The sequence below is a fragment of the Canis aureus genome, chromosome 5 (genome assembly GCF_053574225.1).
Source record: "Canis aureus isolate CA01 chromosome 5, VMU_Caureus_v.1.0, whole genome shotgun sequence".
Classification (NCBI taxonomy): domain Eukaryota; kingdom Metazoa; phylum Chordata; class Mammalia; order Carnivora; family Canidae; genus Canis; species Canis aureus.
The window spans coordinates 52,571,237-52,591,593 of NC_135615.1; the positions used below are offsets into that span (position 1 = coordinate 52,571,237).

Below are 20,357 nucleotides of genomic sequence, written 5' to 3' on the forward strand. Positions count from 1 at the left end.
ATTGAGAAATAATTCACGTATCATAAAATTCACTTTAAATGTGCAATTCAGTGGTTTTTAGTTAGGTTCACAGTATTGTCAACCGTCACTCCTACTTCATTCCAGAACATTTTTTTCACTTGAAAACCCGTATCCACAAGCAATTACTCCCCCGCAGCTCCTGGCAGCCACCAGTCTCACTATCTTTGTGGATTTGCCTGTTTCTGGATGTTCATATGTGGACTCAGCATGTGTTTTACAACTGGCTTCTATGACTAAATGTAATGTTTTCAAGGTTTATGTTGTAGCATGGATCACTACCTGATTCCTTGTGAATAATATTCCATTGAATGCATAAAACCATGTTTTATTTATCCATTCATTAGTTCGTGAACTTTTAGTATTGTTTCCATTTTTTAGCTATAATGAGTAATGCTTCTATGACTATTCATGTACAAGTTTTTGTGAGGCCCTGTGTTTTCATTTCTCTGGGGCATGTGCCTAATGAGTGGTAATTACCCAGTGCTGTTTTACTCTCCTTTTTTTTTTTTTTAATCAGTGTGCTAAGCAGTGAGTCAATTTATTTTTTTATTTTTAATTTTTTTTTTAAGTAATCTCTACTCAGTGTGGGGCTGGAGCTCACAACCCTGAGACCAAGAATCACATGTTTTACCAACTGAACCAGCCGGGTGCCCCTCTCTTTATCTTTTTAGAAACTGCCAGACTGTTTTCCCAAGTGCTTGTGCCATTCTACCTTCCACCAGCATTGTGTTAGCGTCCTGATTTCTCCGCATGCTCACCAACATTTGTTATTGTCTGACTGATTATAGCCATTCTACTGAGTGCGTAGTGGTATCTCATTGTGGTTTTGATTTATGGTTTTCTAATGAATAGTGATGTTGAGCATCTTTGTGTGTGCTTAATTATTTTTTGTGTTATCTTAGAGGACATGTCTTTTCAAGTATTTTGCCCATTTCAAATTTAGTTATTTGTATTTTGTTAAGTTGTAGGAGTTCTTTAAAATCTGCGTATTAATCTTGTGTACCAGATACATGATCTGTAAATATCTCTCCTATTTTGTGGGTTTTCTTTTCTTGATAGTATTCTTTGATGCATTAAAGTTCTTAATTTTGGTTTGTTTTTATTTTTGTTTTTGTTTTTTAAATATTTTCTTTATTCACGGGAGACAGAAAGAGGCAGAGACATAGGCAGAGGGAGAAGCAGGCTTCCTATGGGGAGCCTGATGCAGGATTTGATCCCAGGATCAGGACCTGAGCCAAAGGCAGATACTCAACCACTGAGTCACCCAGATGTCCCAAAGTTCTTAATTTTGTTGAAGGCAGATTTATCTATTTTTTTTCCTTTTGATGCCTTTGCTTTTGGTGTCATATCCAAGAAATCATTCTAAATCCAGTGCCTGGATTTCTTCTAAGAATTTTATAGTTTTCTTCTAAGAATTTTATAGTTTTAACATATATGTTAGGTCTTTGACCCATTTGAATTAATTTTTAAATATGATATAATGGTCCAACTTCATTCTTGTGCATGTGGCTATCCAGTTTTCCCAGTATCATTTGTTGAAAAGATTGTCCTTTCCCCCTTGAATGGGTCTTGGCCCCCTAGTCAGAAGTCATTTGAACTATAGATGTGGGAGTTTATTTCTGGGTCTTTGGTCTATTCCACTGGTTTATTTTCTGTCTTTATGTAATACTGCACTGTTTTGATTACTGTACCTTTCTTCGTACAGTAAGTTTTGAAATTGGGAATGCTGTGCCTTCAAACTTTGTTCTAAGTTTTAAGATTGTTTTGGCTATTTGATGTTCTTCAAGATTCTATATGCATTTTAGGATGGGTTTTGTATATCTGCTAATAACAAAGAATGCGATTTTGATAGAGGTTGTATTCAATCTCTAGTTGGCTTTGGATGCTGTTTGTCATCTTAACAATAGTTAAGTCTTCCAGTCCATAAACATGGATGTCTATTTATTTGTTTTCATCTTTTTAACAAATTTTTTGCCTTGGTTAAATTTATTCCTAAGAATTTTATTCAATTTAATGTGATTGTTCCTTTGACACTTAAGAATTAATGTAGAAAGATGCACACATATGTTGCAAATATGTAATTTTTCTTTTGAACATGCTAATTTTTTTTTTACTTGCAAAGTTTTATGTAGGCAAATTTATCAGTCTTTTATTGTACCTGAATTTTTAGTTATGGTTGAAAAATCTTTTTTTTCACCCAGATAGTAAGGAAATTTACCCATATTTTCTTCTAATACTATTTTATTTTAAAAATTTAGGTTCTAATCCATTTGGACTTACTTAGATATTTTGGAATGAGATATGAGATAATGATCCAGATTAATTACTTCAAATAAGTTGTCTCCAAACCTTTTATTTATAAAAGACCATCTTAGGGCAGCCCAGGTGGCTCAGCGGTTTAGCGCCACCTTCAGCCCAGGGCCTGATCCTGGAGACCTGGGATCTAGTCCCATGTCAGGCTCCCTGCATGGAGCCTGCTTCTCCCTTTGCCTGTGTCTCTGCCTCTCTCTGTTTCTCTCATGAATAAATAAATAAAATCTTAAAAAAAAGAAAAGACCATCTTTTCCTCAGTGATTTGAGATCCTACCTTTGTTACACTAAATTTCGTATGTACTTATATGTTTGCTGAATGTCTTTGTTTTCTTAGTCTTTATTTTTGAATTACTCGTTATTACAAGAGAAAATTTAGAATTCCATGTTGAGGCTAACTTTTTTAAGTGGAAGGTATTATGCTTCTGACCGAAATGCATTATTTTTTCCCTCTAATTCTAAAGATCTATTGTTTTTATAAATGAAATTTGTTCATGAAGTCTTCTCTTAACTTTTGATCTTGAATTGGTGGGTCTTGTTTGTAATTGTGAGTGACAAGGGCAGTGGCACAGGTTACTTGAAATTCTAAGTTTTGCTGTAGTCATTCAGCCCTCCCTGGAGCTGCCCCTAATTTTTTATCCTTTACATTCCTTTCTGCTTTTTGCTTTGAAAAGGTGGCTATAAAAAAACCAGCACCCTATATTTGGCCTTATTTTAATCTTATTACAGTTGATAGATAAATCTTGAACAAATAAATTGAAAATGCCAAATCATGTTTTATGTGAACACACTGTGGCCTCTGCAAAAAAAGATTAATTGGGTTGTGGGGTAGAACAGGTGGGGCTGTAGGACTGTTTATGTAACTTGGTCAAACCAGATTACTGACCTGCTTATTTCCAGTGCATTAGTGTTAGATGAGACTGTTTCATCGACAACATGGGAGTCTATAATGTCTTAGAAGTTAACTGGCATATTACCACTGTTCTTACAGCAGAAATAAGAAGGATAAAAAGAGAGAAAAAGAAAGGGACCATATTAGTGAAAGAAGAGAGAGAGAACGTTCAAGCTCTACAAGAAAGAGTTCTAATGACCGAGATGGAAAGGAAAAGTTGGAGAAGAACAATACTTCACTTAAAGTAAGCAGCAATCACTCAGTGTTTTGGCTTTGAATAATTAAAATTGAGATTATTTTTTACATAGAACTAGATTTAGACCAAAAACTTCTTGATATCTTGTATGTTTTTGGTATCCTTTAATATTTGTTCGATTAATAACTTTTTTAAGCTGGATTTTTGAAGAGATGAAGTAAGAGCTAACTGAAACTCAGACACATACATTCCTTACTATAGGGAATCCTAGAGTCCTGTTTGTCCTGTAGACAGTAGGACTGTCTACAGATAATGCATATTTGATTTTATACGAAGATTTCTGGTTGAGGCCATTTTCCTTAAAATATATGTATTTCCTGAAATAGATTTTTTCCAGCAAATTTGACACAAGTTCTGTTGTCATTGGTATTGTAATGTATACTGAAATTAGTAGGTTCGTCGAATTAGAACAACAGAAAACCAAATTCTACCAAGTAAGGGTGTTTTTGGGGATAAATATTTAATTGCTAGTGAATTACATTAATTGCTTTATTATTCCAGTAAGTGTATTTGTATTTGGAAATCATTTGTAAGTTCTAGAGCTTTCACCTGATAATTTTATTTACTCTCATATTGGTAGGGGTTTATCACCATCATCAGTAACCTTGATAACATCTCTTGAGCATTACTGTGTGTCAGGCATTGATTGTTCCATATGTTCTCATTTAATTCTCCTTGAAGCTGAGGGCAGAATTGGACTTTTCTTGAGCAGTCTTTTCTAGAATGAAGAGTGATTTCTTTTTCTGCATCCTCTGAATTTTGCTTCTTTGGTATCCAGATTGCAAACCTATCCTGGCATCTTTGGGAGCTATTTAACTCTTTCGGCTAGTCTGTCCTACTTTTCAATTCAGTAATGTTTATTGAATATGTCCTAGACTTTCTTTTTGATTATTGTAATTTAATTTACAATTTCCATCTTTTATGAGAAATACAGAGGATATAGTGATACATTTATTTATGTGAAAAGATAATGGGAGCAAATAATCACTTTTACTAAGTTCACAGAAGTACCTATTTTAGCTGTAACCAGATGTAATAGCAGGCAACTTTTGAGAAAAAATATTAAACATATGGCTTAATATTCATTGTAGGAGAAGGAACACAGTAAAGAACCAGATTCAAGCGTGGGCAAAGAAGTAGATGACAAGGACGCACCAAGGACTGAGGAAAACAAAGTGCAGCAAAATGGGAATTGTCAGCCAAATGAAGAAAACCTCTCTACCAAAACAGAAGCAGTATAGAACTGACAGGTGCACCTCTGAACACAGGCTGGAAGAAAAATCCAAAGCTTTTAATTCTCTCAACAAGATGTTAAACGGTGAAGAAATCCAGTTGAGCATAAAGATACAAACTAACAGCTTTCCTAGTTGTTCGGTGACTTTGTGGCCATCTTGTTACTGAGTAAGAAAATAAAGCATGGACATGGTGAAAATAACAGGTGTTACCCAAACTCCTCATCTTCTAGAATCTGTGCATTTCCATGGTGGCTGCCACACTTGTCATGTGGTTTGTTAGTGTTTGCCAAGAACCATTACAAATAAATGGGACATCAAAGATCCAAATTTGTACTATCCATAAAGACTGGAGATAAGCATTGGAGGCTCTTTTAAAAAATGGTAGTTGCTGAATTTTGTATTGTTTTACCTTTTTTTTTTTAAATTTCAGTATATACAGATTTGATGATGTGCTTGAAATCGGTGCAAATATATACACACCCTTGTAAGTGCAGAGTATGTAAGAAGTTTTAACATTTACTTCACAGGATTTACGGTGATTGTGTTAAATTCTCACTATTGTGTTTTCTTTTGCTCACTGTTTAGGACAACAGTTTTTTGTTAAAATAGTTTTACAGACTAAAATTGCTTAAATAAGTGGATTAATAGACAACTGACAATGCATGCTCCTGTTCTCTTTCAAAAGGAAGAGCACCCATGCTGAATACTTAATACTAATGTATTAGTATTCAGTTTAGAATCATTGGGTCTCCCCACAAAGTAAGCATTTCTTTTTGAACTTTCATGACATTTCCAAGCTTATTATGAATAATACTGCAGTGTGTGTTGTCAGCTGTAGGTGGCAAAGGTGCCATTATTAAAAGAAGACTGGGTTTTCAAAATGGGCTATGGGAGCACAAGCTGAAGCTTTAGTGCCTTCTACAATGTGGTATGCTGTTTTCTAGAATTTTATATGTGCTAGTCATTCTCAGTTCATAGGGAACGTAGATGGATATCCCGTTCACTCCCATAGAGAAGTGTGCAAATGGTATGTCAGAAGAGCTTCTCACATAGTTCACTTAACACAAGGCAAGTCCTGTTTTCAAGAATGGCTTCAGAGCTTAAAACAACAGTGCAGTTTTGGGACCATCAGTTTTATACTGTGATGATTGAAAATGAAGCATGTTCTTACTTTACTTAAAGCAAACACTTTCTCGTCTCCATTGGATGGCCTTAATTATTACCTCTTAATCATCTTCTCATAAATGATGTGCAGAAATTCTATGTAAAGGAGAACACATGAGGTTATTTGTTTAAGGATACGTTTACTTGAGTTTAAAATATAGGTCGTCCGTTACTCTTAGGCTCACTTTCAGCAGGAAGTATACATGTAGTAAAATGACAACATTGCTAATATTTTCCCCCAAAGCCGTAAGTCATAATTTCAGAAATATTTTCATTATTGTTTTGTTTCCCCAAATGTTATACCTTTTGATTAGCATGTTATTAAAATAAATCAAGTATAATTATTTTAATGCAACCTAATACAATCAAATTACTCCGTTGCCTTACCTCATGGGAAGAGTTACTTATAGATTTAAAAAGCTGAGTAGCACATCAGTTACTTGGTTTCAACTTGAGTTTTCTTTTAATGTTAATACTATTGAAACTTAAGTATTTGGTAGAGAACGGAAAGAATTGCCCCTATTGCAATGAAGCCTCGTTTTATTATGAAGCTGCTTAATTACTCTTCATGTGTTCAGAATTACTGTGTTTTTTTTTCCTTTTTTGTCACTGTGTACATTAAAATTTTTGAAAATGCTTTACTATGTAAAGTATAGATGGTCATTTTAATCATTCAACCACATACGGTTGGCTGGTAAACAGCTTATTCTGATACAAGAATGCTTGGGTGCATATGGAAAGATTGTGGAGGAGTGTGTGTCTTGCATCAACAGCTGTCTTATTTATAATATGTAAGTAGAATAGAGCAAATGTTGTTTGAATCTTTGTTATTTTTAGTACCATTTCTCTAATAAAGCCAAGTATTTTAGAGGAAAGTATTTGTTTATGCATTTCAAAACAGCATCTTAGTTTATCATGTTTATCTTGTTTTAGTTGGCATAGAGATTGTTTCGACATGGAGAGTACATGTTTGTTTGGTGTCTATAAAACAATCATTTAAAGTTTGAGTTATTTCTTGTACTCTGGACTCCTAATGTTTTCTTTGTTGGCAGTTAATTTGGTGCTTGCTGCTAATTATTTTTCCTGCTGGTGACATTCAGCTTTAAAATAATGACATTTCTTTTGAAAGACACTGATTTGTAAAAGTTGGACATGAATTGAGTAGGGATGCAAGAGATACAAAGAAAGTGAAAAAATGTCTTTAAGTGGGCTTACAGAAGCAGTGTTTAGGGCCTGGAGGTGAGTGGTTGCGTGCGTGCGGGCGCATGCGTGAGAGAGATTGAGAGATCGAGAAAGAATGAGAGAGAGAAAGACATATTTTTTTCTTTGTTCACTTATAGGAGCCTGGTAGGTTTCCATTTATTATTTTCTTTCAAGGCATTTTGTTTTTTCTTTAAGGCTATTCTCTTTCAACCCAGGTAGATGTTGTCAGGAAAACTTGAGGTAAGGCCGAGAAGACAGCTTTTTATACTTGATCCCTTCTGTAATTATCTTTTTTAGCTTGATTATACAGAGAGTACATTCTGTTCCCTAATTGTGTTGCTATTCATCATTTTAGACAAATTCTGTTGATCTTGTTCTTTCTTTTCAGCAGTGCATAATGAATTATTTATATTAAGATGGCCTTCATAATAAGCTGGCTAGTTTCATATGTGAAAACAAGTATGAATCCTTAACTTCTGCAATTATCTCCTTATTATTCTCCATCTAATCTAATTTATAATCGCAAACACTAATTGTGATTTTGTTCAGAATTCTTATATTCAAGAGTTCTATATATGCCGTGTTGATCTTCAGAAACGTCAGAGGCTTAAATTTTGACATGCTTAATAATAAAAACTCATGTTTAGAATCCTTTCTTTTTTGTGAAGAAAATAACTTCATTTGTGATGTTATTTCCAGGACCTCATTCATTCCTATATATATGTTTCTGTCTTTATCTTAAAACTTAAAAAGCCCTGAATCCAAATCACCTCTGAAGGTTCTAATTTTAAGAATTACGGTATGTAGTAATAGGCTTTTAAACATTTAAAAAATCTATTAGAAATAATATGGTTTGAATTAAATCTTTTTTTTTTTTTTTTTTTTTTTAAGTAGTTGAATTAGCTGTTAAAATGAGTCTTTGGAGGGATGCATCGCATAGCTTAAAATTTCAGGGAATTGTATCTTCACTCAAACATAGTATCTGATTCTAACTGCGTGGGTTATAAAGTAGAGCCATTTCCACAAAGTATGTTCCTTACATGTTTAGGTTTTTAAAAAAATTTTTACTACCTACATACTTAGTAATCTCACATTTATTTAACTAGTGTAATATTCATTTAAAATTGTTTCTTTTCAGATTTCAAAAGGTAGTGCTCTTAAAAGGGCTAAATTATATTTCTGGAAGCAGTAGTCAAGTATAATGTAATAGTCTTTTAAAATGAAATTGACTTCCCTATTTAATTTTGGGGTTGTGGATGAATTTGTTTTTCTTAAATCTTCTCTTGGTGATTCTGTCTGAAGATTGATACATTATTTTAAAAATAATAGCTAGAGCTGTTAATGGTTTTTGGTCCCTATTCAGGTTGGTAGTATGTAATCACTAGATTTCTTTCCATTCTAAAGATATTTTTATAGTTCCTAGCAACTAATTTGTTAAAATTATTAGTTTATATTTAATATAGCTTTTCTTAATACATTGTTTTTAAAAGCAAGGTTTTAGTTTGTTGCCTGATTTTTAAATTTACTTTGTATCTAATATTTTCATTTCAAAAATTGCCAACTTTTGTGAAATTTGACATATTTTACTGCTGAGATTTATTTTCCTGGGATTGGAATGGAATTAATATAGTTTTCTCCACTCTTGATTAACTTTTATTTGCTAGATAGTTAATTTCTTGACTATATGTGCAAGTTCAAGTATATGAAAATCATAATGAAGAAGTTAGAGTTGAGGAGACGGAGTTTTACCAACTTGAGGCTGTGTGTGGTAGGCAACAACCTCTTGGGGAATGATCTCTGGTTTCCACAGAAGATGACTTTTGGGTGCATTGTGTAGTTGTATAGGTAGTTCGGTTTAATAGTTAAATATTACTCTCCTGAATCTTACAATAGTGTTCTTCACATAATGCGATGGATTATTAAGGGAAGAGTTTAAAATGTAAACATAAAGATGCTGCATAGGTGGTGTATATTTATGTGAGTAGGACTACTTCTAAGTGGACTAGTAAAGATTTATCAAATGATGCTGCTATTGTGTTGCTATATTTTTAATAAAAACGAAAATCTTAAAATGTTGCCACTGTTGAGTAGTATTTTCACCTACTTCTGAGACATTTACACATTTATGGCTTTTGAAAAATAACTGAAAGGTGGTAACAAGCCCTTCCAGGGTTTTGCAATGTCTTTCTGGTTTTGGTTTTACAAAGATCTTGCTGGCCTAACAGGATGAATTGGAAAGTTGTGTGTGTTCCCTCCTCTTCAGTTTTCTGAAGGACTTTGATTCATATTGTCATTACTTCTTCCATAGACGTTAGGTGGAATTTCATAGTAAAGCCAATCCGAGTCTGGAATTTCCTTCTTAACATTACAAATCAACATTAATAGTAGATTTAGGATTATTCAGGTTATTTATTCCTGAGTAAGCTTTGGTGGTGTACATCTTCAAAGGAATTTGTTGTCAAAGCTATCGGGATATAAAGTTGGAAATTCCCTTTTTTTTAATAAAGTAAGATATGTAGTGATACTTTCTTGTTCCTAATGTTAACATGTCTTTAAAAGGAATCTAATCAGATTTTGCTTTCATCATCATTTCCTCTTTTTTTTTTTCTTTTTATTTCACCAATTTCTGCCCCTTATTTCTTTTGCTTATTTCAGGTTTAGTTTGCTCTTTCTCTCATTTAATGTGTAAGCTGGAGTCACTGATGTGAGGCCTTCTTTTCAAAATAGGTATTGTAATGCTATGAATTTCCTTCTAAACACTGGATTAGCTTCATTCCAGCCAATCTTCGTATGTTGTGTCTTTGTTTTTGTTCAGTTCAAAACACTTCATAGTTTTCCATTTAGCATGTCTTTGGCCTTGGGTTACTTTCAGTGTGTGTTATTTTACTGTCGAAATATTTGGGCAGATATTTAGTGCCCAAAGAGCATTGTTGCTCTCTTATAACTTAATTCCATTTTGATTAGTAAACAGTTTGTATGATTTGATTTCCTTTTAAAAATTTTCTAAGAGTTGCTTTATGGCTCACAGTACATCTTCATAAGTGCCCCACACTCACCTGAAAAGAAGGTATCTTCTGGCTCTTGTTGAGTGAAATAATCTATAATGCCACGTCATGCTCTCTGATGGTGGTGTTCAAGTTTGTATATCCTTAATGATTTTCTGTCTATTGTTGCTATCATTTAATGTTGGGGTCTTGAAATCCCCAGGTGGATTGTGGATTTTGTCTGTTTTTCCTTTTAGTTCTTCCTGATTTTGCTTTATGTATTTTGAATTCATAAGTATTTAGGATTGTTGTTATATTCTACTGTTGAATTGACATTTATATCTTTAGTAACCCTTTTTGTTCCCGGTAATATTCTTTGCTTAAAATCTTATGTTAATACTAGCAGTCTGATTAAAAACTTTAAAAAACCCACATATTAGTGTAGTATTATCTTTTCCTATCCTTTTACTTCAGACTTGTTGGTGTGTTTATATTTAAGTGTGCATCTTATGGGCAACATACAGTTTAGCCTTTTTTTTTTTTTAATCCAGTATGTCAACCTATGCCTTAGTTGGTAATATTAAGACCAGTTACATTGAATGTGAGTATTGATGTGTTAAAATCTATCATCTTGAAGTTTTTTTTTTTTTTTTTAAGATTTTATTTATTCATGAGAGGCACACAGAGAAAGAGAAAGGCAGAGAGACACACAGGCAGAGGGAGAAGCAGGCTCCATGTAGGGAGCCGGACGTGGGACTCAATCCTGGGTCTCCAGGATCACGCCCTGGGCCGAAGGCAGGTGCCCAACCGCTGAGCCACCCAAGTGTTCCTATCATCCTGAGTTTTATCCCACTTTTTATCTGCCTTCTTTTGAATACCTGTTTATTATCCTAGTTGTGCTCTTTGTTGGCTTCTTAGGTCTAATACTTTGTTTCAGATTTTAAGTGTTTTTAGGGTTTATTGTGTGTAAACTTTTCTTTTTTTAATTTGAGAGAGCAAGCAAGAGCGAGCATGAGCAGAATGAGGGTGGGGATGGACAGAGGGAGAGGGAGAAGCAGACTTCACGCTGAGCAGGGACCCTGATGCAGGGCTCCATCCCAGGAGCCCAGGATCATGACCTGAGCTGAAGGCAGATGCTTAACTGACTGAGCCTCCTCCCAGGCGCCCCTATTGTGTGTGAATTTTCATTTATCACAGTCTAAAGTAGTACACCACTTCATTTATAGTGTGAGAACCTTCCTGTAATACTCTTATTATTCCTAGTCCCAGTTCATGTTATTTTTGTCCTACATTTATATTTGTTGAAGTCACCACAATACAGTGGTAACTATTTTTGCTTGAATAGTTTTAAAGAGACTTTGAAGAAGAAGAAAAAACAAGTCTCTTATATTTACCCACATATTTACAATTTATGGTGTTCTTTATGTCTTTGTGTAGATCCAGATTTCTGCTTGATTCTATTTTTCCTCTGCCTAAAGATAACATGGTATTTGTCTTTCCCTGACTGACTTATTTTGCTTAGCATAATACACTCTAACCCCATCTTTGTCATTGCAAATGGGTCTGCTATCATTCTTCGTGTTCCTCTACATGGCCTTCTTCTTGTGACCACTTTTTCCCCCCTAAGTTTATTTATTTTTAGGTAATCTCTCCGCCCAATATGGGAATCGAACCAATAATGACCCCAAGATCAAGAGTCACATTACTCGAGGAGTGCCTGGGTGGCTCAGTCGGTTAAGCATCTGACTTGATGTTGTCTTAGGTCATGAACTCGGGGTTGTGAGATCAAGCCCTGCACAAGCACAGCTCCGTGCTGTGTGTAGAGCCTACTTAAGATTCTCCTCATATCCCTCGGCCCATCCCCCCTACTACCTCTCTAAAAAAAGATAAAAGTCATGCTCTTCCAACTGAGCCAGCCAGGGACCCTTATTTGTGACCACTTTTAAGATTTTCTCCTTTAATTGGTTTTAATCAGTTGACTGATAGTCCTTGGTATTGTTTTATATGTTTCAGTGTTTGTGGTTCCCTGAGCTTCTTGGGTCAGTATGTTTTGAATTTTTATTAAATTTGGAAAATTTCCAACCATTATTTCTTCATGTATGTTTTCTTTTCTCCTCCCCACTTCTGGTCTCCTATTTATATATACGTCACTTGAAGTTGTCCCACAGCTCACTCAATCTCTTTTCTTTTTTTTCAGCTTTGTGTGTGTGTGTGTATGTCACTTTGGGTAGTTCTCTTGCTCTTCTCTGAGGTTAATATATCCTGTAGAGTTGAATCTGTTCATTTTCCCCAATATCTTCTTTTTTTAAAGATTTATTTCAGAGAGAGGGTGGGCACGGGGAGAGGGAGAATGAAACTAAAACAGACTCCATGCTGAGTGTGGAGCCCAACACGGGGCTTGATTCCATGACTCTGAGATCATGACCTGAGTCAAGAGCAGGAGTTGTACACTTAATCAACCGTGCCATCCAGGTGCCCCAAGGCGTATCTTTTTAAGATTTTAAAAAAATTTTATTTGAGAGAAAGTTCAAACAAGGGGAGTGCCAGAGGAAGAAGAAGAAGCCCCAGTGTGGGACTCAATCCCAGGACCCTGGGATCATGACCTAAGCCGAAGCTACCTGGGAGCCCCCTAAATGTATCTTTTTTTTTTAAATAGTTTATTTATTCATGAGAGAGGCAGAGACACAGGCAGAGGGAGAAGCAGACTCCCTGCAGGGAGGCCCGATGTGGGACTTGATCCCAGGACCCCAGGGTCACGCCCTGAGCCAGAGGCAGATGCTCAACCACTGAGCCACCCAGGCGTCCCTAAATGTATCTTTTAAAAAATAATCTCAGATATTGTATTTTACAACTCTAGAAGTTCAACTTAAGACATTTTTTTAAATCTTCCATGTCTATTTTACGTCTTAAAATGTAAATGTAATTTAAGCATGTAAAAGCGGGAAATCTTGCCCTTAGCCTTTCTAACTTACTTATTTGGCTGCATACTTTGTGCTGATTCTGTGTTTTCCCTACACACAAATGTGATTAGGAGTCTTGGCAAAGATCCATGCAAGCAATGAGTCTTGAAGCTTAAACTTTATTATTTTCACAGTAAATCCATCTTAGGGCCTATTTAAGAAAAGAAGGACCAGATTGGCAGGATGGAGGCTTCAGTCCAGGCTCATTAGATTGTTGCCAAGTGCAACGTGGCCAGTGACAACCAATGAAGGAGGTAATATTTACAAAGACTGATTTCTTGATGGGTCATAAAAGCTCACTTGCATAAAGATTTTATGAAGCCACTCAGCCGGTTGCTTGGACCTAGTGGATCTCCTGATCTGGATCTTCAGGGTCAGGCAGCCTAGAGCCCCAAGTGGCCCAGGAACAGACAGGGGGGTGGGGTGGGGGGCACGGGAGAGGTCTCCCGTTATTACAAGAGCTGAATCTGGGGTGCATGCTTTTATCTTTGTCATCCTAACGTCAAGCTCCTCCTAATTGCGTGGTGTGAGAGCAAGCTAATAATCAGAAACTTGAATAGGGGTTAAACTGAGATAGACCCTAGTTGAGATCATGTGATTATAAAACAAGTCATGAAACTCACTGTGACTCAACAACTAGCAACCTAGATGGTTGTCATGTGTATAGTAGTATGATACAAGGATGACTAGAATTTTGAAATTCTGTAGCCAGTCTGTTTGGTTTCAGAGTTCTCTAGTTCATGTGCATGTAGGCTCTTTACCATTCTTAAGAATAAATGCTAATAAACAGTAATAAATTGAGCAATAAGGATTATATTCTGTAACTACTTCCTCTGAAACAAGAAGGGAGTCTGGCAGCTTCTCACAGAAACTGTGAAATCCAGGGAGGTGGCCCAGGGCTTCTGCGAGCCTCGTGGGTGCCTTTGTGTGGCTGAGGACAGGGTGCTGCCCCGACAGATGCAAACTCCTGGGCGCTTGGCTTGGCAAATGGAGCTTGGACTGTTCCGTCTCCCTTGTTGCCCAGGCTGGGTCTTCTTGTGTGATCATCAGACTGCACAATTGCCTGTGGGCTACCAGTGACCGGAGGCGGCTTCAACAAATCTTCATCCAGCCACAACATCTGGCTGGCTTGGTCAGCAGGTACAGCCACCGAGGTCAGTCAGACAGTGATTGGCTCAAAAAAGGATGAGAGCTTAACTATGAAATCCTGAGCCTAAAAATGTACTGTGGAGGAATGAGAAAAGGTCCACACACAACAGTATTTTAGAGCTTGAAAGTATCTGGGAAATGATCTAGTTCTTCCCTTCTTGCACTTCAGCAGATGCGGCTCCCAAAACTCAGAAGACCTGAGTAGCCTCAGGTTCACCAAGGGTAAGCAGGGAGTCCGGACCTGAGTGACGCAGTCCTTGGCCATCAGCAATTTCCTATCCAACACTTGCCTGCCTTGTTTAATTAAAATTTGGATAGTTTTTTTCCCCTCAAAGTGCTGCTTACATTAAAACCCATCTCAAAAATGCGGATGAAAAGGTATGATTCAGTGAGTACAGGGCTGCCAAGCATCATCATTTATAGTATTTGGAAAAAATACAATTTTCATTTCCGTGGAATCATGGCTTCTGGCAATAATAACTCCATTACTCTTGATGAACCAACTGAGACTTCCGAGCTAATGCAATTTATGTTCAGAGATGTCCTAAAAGGCCGACGTAACTTCATTATCAGTACCTGACTTTTTAAAAGTACTACAGCTATTAAACAATGAGAACATCTTCTAACATCACTGTAATAGGATTTTCTGTTCTTTCAGGTCAGGTGGCAAAAGTTTAATGAGCGATTTAATTGCTTGAAGAATTAAATATGTCTTATTTTTTGCTTCAGGGGTTGGGGTAACATTGGTTTGGACGAGATATTAAGAGTTTGGGTGAGAGTTTTTACCTTCGGGGAAGAAAACCTGCCTTAGAAATCATCTCCAGGTTCTCCAAATCCTATACTGGGCCAACTTCACTCTTGACTAATTACTATTCATAAAATCCACAGAACTTAGAGCTACATTTTATTTTAGAAATTATTATCCTCCCCTCACTTTTCTCAGGCGAGAGACAACCACCACAAACCAGGTGGCTTAGAACAACAGAGATTCATTCTCCCAGAGTTCTAGTTCAGAGGCTAAAAGTCTGAGATCGAGGCTTCTCTTCGGGCTTCAGGGGAGAATCGGCCCCATGCCCTTCTTTGAGCTTCCGGTGCTGCTGGCAATCAGGGGCAATCGTTGGCTCCCTCGGCTGGTAGACACACCGCTCCAGGCCCTGTTCTGTGGTCACATGGTGTTCTCCCTCCATGTGTCCTGAGTCTCCTCTTAGAGAGGCATTGGTCATATTGGATCGAGGGACATTATCAGTCCAGTATGACCTCATCTTAACTAATTATGTCTGCAACAACCCTATTTGTGACTGAGGTTACACCCACAGCTACCAGGGGTTAGGAAACGAGCCTATCTTTTTTGGGGGACACGAGTCTGCCTACTACAGCCTGCAACCTTTCTACTGTGAATACGGAAGCACTACAGCCAGTCATTAATTACCTTTCTGTGGGGCTCCTTGAGTTGGGTGAAAGTGGGGCGCAGGGAATCATGACTTACATCGATCATTTCTTGTCCTCGCATAGCTTATAGTCTCATGGAAAAACTGATCATAAATAAGTCAACTGATAGGTATTGATTAAAGAAAAATAAGTCTGGATAGGACACAGTTTTCACAGTGTGGTCAAGGGAAGCCTCTCAGGATATACATTGAAACTGAGACAGCTGTGGGAAAGGTATGGAGAAAAACGTTCCGGGGTGGGGGTTGTGGGGGGAAGCAACAGCAAATACTAAGGCAACAAGGTGGGCAAGAGCTCAGAACTCCAGGTACTGAGGGAACGAATAGGGGGAGATGAGGGAGGAGGAGACCAAGGATGTAGGCCGAGGCCTTAACCTGATGGGCAGTGAGTGGCTCCCAAATTTCTTTGACCGCAACGCTGCAGCTAAGAAATAGCAGCTCAAGATGCATACATATAACCAGATGGTGAAAGAGAAGACAGCAGGCAGTCGTTCGATTTCTAGTCACATTTTGGAGGTGACATCTCAGGATGCTAATGTACCTCATGTGGGGGTGGTGTGAAGGAATTCAGGGTGATGCTCATTGTTTTGGCTTGAGCAACTGGGCCGAAGGCTGTGCTGGTAAGTGAAATGGTGAAGCCTGGGGAAGGAAAGGAGGTTTTGTTAGACACGGAGGTGGCGGGGGGGCTGTAAATAAACAGTTAAGTGTTTGACATATTCCATTGCAGACACCAATAAGTCACACGTACGTTGCCTAGTGGATACGTCTCTGAAGCTCAGGGATGAGATCGGGGCTGACAATGTAAGTTTGGCGATTGATGACGATCTAGAGATAGAATCTAGAGCCAGGAGAAGTAGATGACATTTGAGGAAAGGGAGTAGAAGAGGAGAGCATTAAGAAACTGCAAACAAAGCACCCGGTCACTGAGTGTGTTCATTACCATTATTTTGTGAGTGGCATCCGGGCACAGATGCCACACAGGGTAGTGAGCCAAGACCTGGAATGCCAGCACAGTGGCGTGTGAATTTGCACCAATTTGCACCAATTTGTCCTACCTGTGCAACTGGAGCAAGTCCTGCAATCTCTGGGCTTCTGTTTCCATATTTGCTAAGTGGTAACAGCCTCGCCTGTATCGCAGGGTAGGCGGGCTGGGTTCACTTGACACCTGTTGAGTTCCTGTCCCTTTCCCCATGGGCAGGTGTTTCAGGGCGGGGACAGTGTGGAGGAGGAGAGAGGGCAAAAGAAAAAAGCTGCTCTGGAACAACTTGACGCCATGCAAACAAATATCCCACTATATAGGTGTTTAATAGTGTGGGCTCCTTGGTGGCCGTGAGTGGGGAGCCCCCCATCTGTTGCCTCTTGAGTCAGTCTCATCTTTTGTGTGCTCTTATGCTTGCTGGGATTCCCGTTAGTGATATTTCTCTCAGCTAAGAGAGCTCTTGAGTACAACTCAATGTCTTCATCTGGCATCCAATGGAAGGAAGACGTCAAGGCGATTTTGACTCCCCCGGACTTTTGCTTTATTTGCTTCAAGTACCCGAGGGAGCCATGTGGTTATTGCTTATGTATCTAAGAGCCACTGGTAATAAAATAGATCACAGTTGCTGTTCCTGTTTGGCAGGTCTCCTCTGGGTTCACACAAGAGAATGAAATTCATACCGTAACCGAGTCCTCACTCAGGTATTTAACAAAACTCTGGACCCACTGAGTCAGAATGGGGCCTGTAGGTGGGATGGAAGGAGGGGGGAAGATGACTTTAACATCCTCCTCTGCTTGTTCTTATGCAGATCAGAATTTGAGAGCCAGCTCTCTATGCCGAGGAGAAAGCTGTCACCCATATTAGGTCACTTAGTCACCTCTTGTCACTAGTGGAAGCTGACACGCAGAGCGCGTTCTACGCGAAGCACATCGTACTTAGCACGCGGACGGCCTCTGCCCTTGCAACTCCAAGTCTTTCAGCCACAGGTCCCTAAAATGTTTGGAACCGTGACAAATGGGGTGCAAATGAAGTCGCAGGGCACGGTAAAATGTAGAAATAGCAAATCACACTTTGAACCTAAACAACAAAGCTTATTACTGAAGAGAATTCTTCACAAAATGATTTTTTTTTTGACCTGTGGATTTAGTCATTCAGCCTTTTGTTCTTCTGTAAAGGCAAGATGTGCGTGAGTGTGTGTGTGTGTGCGTGAGTGTGTGTTCCAGTAAGGTTCTACAGAAGATAGGCAACCCGGCCTCCACTGGGGATTCACAGCCACGTCCCTGCAGCCTCCCCGGCCCCTCCTTAGGGTGCCCTCCGCAGCCACAGGCCTTAACAGGATCCCGCAGCCCGAGGGGGTGCCCTCCAAAGAGCAGTCATCGTAGATTGGACAATTTTCTGGCAGGTGTAAGGAAGGTGTCTGGAGGAAGGGGGACCACAGTCCCGATCACACAAAGGCTCGGTATGAGCCGGTGGTGGTGCTGCCCGCTGGGCCTCTGAAACCCGAGACTCAGAAGCAAGCTTCCTTCCCGGATAACCTACGAACAAACTTGTGTGTTGGGGTTTGCCATGCCCTCGGGAGGGGACTTGGGTCACATCTCTGGTCTGTGTGTGTCCTGTCCCTTCTTTGTGACCTCTGTGAATTTCTGACCCAATTCCTTCTGACCTTCATCCTAACTGGCTTCTCCATCCAAGTGTGCTGCCTCAGTTTGACCCCAAACTAGTTTGTCCTTCCGTCAGGCTTGTCCCTGTCCGCATTTTCCGTAAGAAACTGCAGTGACACTCCTGTGAGTTCGTAAACTCAGGAGTGCTCCTGGAGGTCTAAGGAGTTTCAATAGCACCTACTCAGTACGACACTGTTCTTTTCTGCCTCTGGTTCCACTGGTCTCCCGAAGAAACATGATCCATGTTGCAGTCTCGAGAAGAATACTCCCCCCACAAGTATACTTCTTTTGGGCCAACCTTGCCTTGTCTGCCTTGAAATCCTGGGGAATAGAAATGTTTTAAAGACCTATTGGTCTTATACATATTTGTGTATTTTAAATTGTGTTTGAATGACTTCATTTTGAATAGCAAATACAGTCTTACTTTTCAAAATTCAAAGGCCACAAAAGCATAGTTTCTTTCCTCGGGGACGGTATGATTTGTTTCTTGTGTGTCTTTACAGAGATATTTTCTTTTTCTTTCTTTCTCTTTTTTTTTTGTAAGATTTCTTTCTTTCTTTGAGAGAGAGAGAGAGAGTGGAGGAGGTGCAGAGGGTGCACACAGATGCAGAGGGAGAGAGAGAGAATCCCAAGCTGACTCCTTGCTGAGCGGAGAGCCTGATGTGGGACTTGATCTCACAAACCCGAGGTCAGACCTGCGCCAAATCCAAGAGTCAGACACCTAGTTCACTGCCATCCAAGTGCCCTCAGAGGTATTTTATTTCCATGCAAACAGATGAATTTATTTTCTTTCAGTTTTGTACAATGAGTAAAGCTTATCACACACATAGTTCTGGACTTTGGCTTTTCTCACTTACTATCAGAATGAAGTTATTCTCCACCTCATCTGTGTCATGGCCTGAGGGCCAAGGCGTGTTCCTTGTCTACGGATCGCTGCTTGGGTGGACACCAGGCATCAGAGTGAGCAAGGCTGTGCCCCAAGTCAGGACAGGCAGCTAACGTGTGCAGGGATTCTGAAGTCCTAGAGGATGGGGCTGGCCTTTCAGAAAGTCTCAAAGAGGAGGTGGGATCCAGCTGGGGTCTCAAAGCATTTGGGGAGAGAGCATGTCCTTCATTATCATCCCCTCCCCTTGTTCAGGTGCTCGAGGCCAGCTGGGAAGTAAGACCTGGAATCTTCCCCAGGACCTGGCAAGCCTTTTTCTCCTGAGGATGTTTCGGATTTGGGCACCCTTGGGTGCCTTGGGCGGGGTGTGGGGCACGGCAAACATTTCAGGGCTTCAAATTCTTCGCTCCTGGGTTTGAAGAAATAAAGGCTGTTTGTGAGATGAGGTGTTTCAAGAGGTAAGTGTCCAGTGTAAACAAGGCACCAGGAGCTGGTTCTAGAATTTTCCTATCCCACCCCTCCCAGGTTGTCACCCAAAGTGTCTCCTAAAGACCCATCTTGCAGGCCTAGGATGACCTGAGGCATCTTCAGAAGATGTTAAGCTGTTGAAATCAAAACCACAGAGATGATCACCTAAATGAAAGGAGCAAGTTTCCTTGGCTTCTTTCAGGCCGAGAAGCTCCCAACGCAGTCTGTGCCTCACGAGCGCGTGCGAGCAGAAAGGCCTCTGAGGTAAAGCCAAGGCCCTGAGCCCAGACGTTGCTGGGCTGTCCGAATTGGTTTCAGCCGAGGGCCTCGTTAGCGGGGGCTGCCCTCTGGGTAACTGTCTTGTGGTTTTTTTCATTTTCTTGCTGAATTCATTTCTGGAGCTCGAGGCCTCAAAAACAACAAGCTTTTAAAATGACTGAGGAGGCTCTCCGGCTCCACAGGGCCCAACGCCCGCCGCTTGGTGTTCTCAGCAAGACGCCGGGCCCTCATTTTCCAGGCAAGTCTGCCAGGAACAGCGGTAGGGAGCCCTGTCTGTGAGCGTCCTCGGCAGGAGGAGGGTCAGAGGCGTGGGGGGTGCTCATCAGTCATGGCTAAATTCTCAAGCAGTCTTTTGTTTTTTTTCCCCAAGATTTTATTTATTTATTCATGAGAGACCCAGATAGAGAGAGACAGAGACACAGGCCGAGGGAGAAGCAGGCTTCCTACGGGGAGCCCGATGTGGGACTC

General features: G+C 39.4%; 1 protein-coding gene across 7 annotated transcripts in view; it reads left to right on the forward strand.

The window, feature by feature from the left end:
- Nucleotides 1-9,157, forward strand: part of SREK1 (splicing regulatory glutamic acid and lysine rich protein 1) — a 45,363-nt gene extending 36,206 nt beyond the window's left edge. For 5 of the 7 annotated variants that reach the window (XM_077898026.1, XM_077898028.1, XM_077898031.1 and 2 more), the window contains 2 exons: nucleotides 3,323-3,467; nucleotides 4,571-9,157. In XM_077898026.1, coding sequence (XP_077754152.1) covers nucleotides 3,323-3,467; nucleotides 4,571-4,720 — 295 coding nt within the window. In that variant the 3' untranslated portion in view covers nucleotides 4,721-9,157. The remainder of the gene's footprint in view (nucleotides 1-3,322; nucleotides 3,468-4,570) is intronic. The other 2 variants (XM_077898027.1, XM_077898029.1) reach the window with 1 other exon arrangement.
- The last annotated feature ends 11,200 nt before the right edge of the window (nucleotides 9,158-20,357 follow it).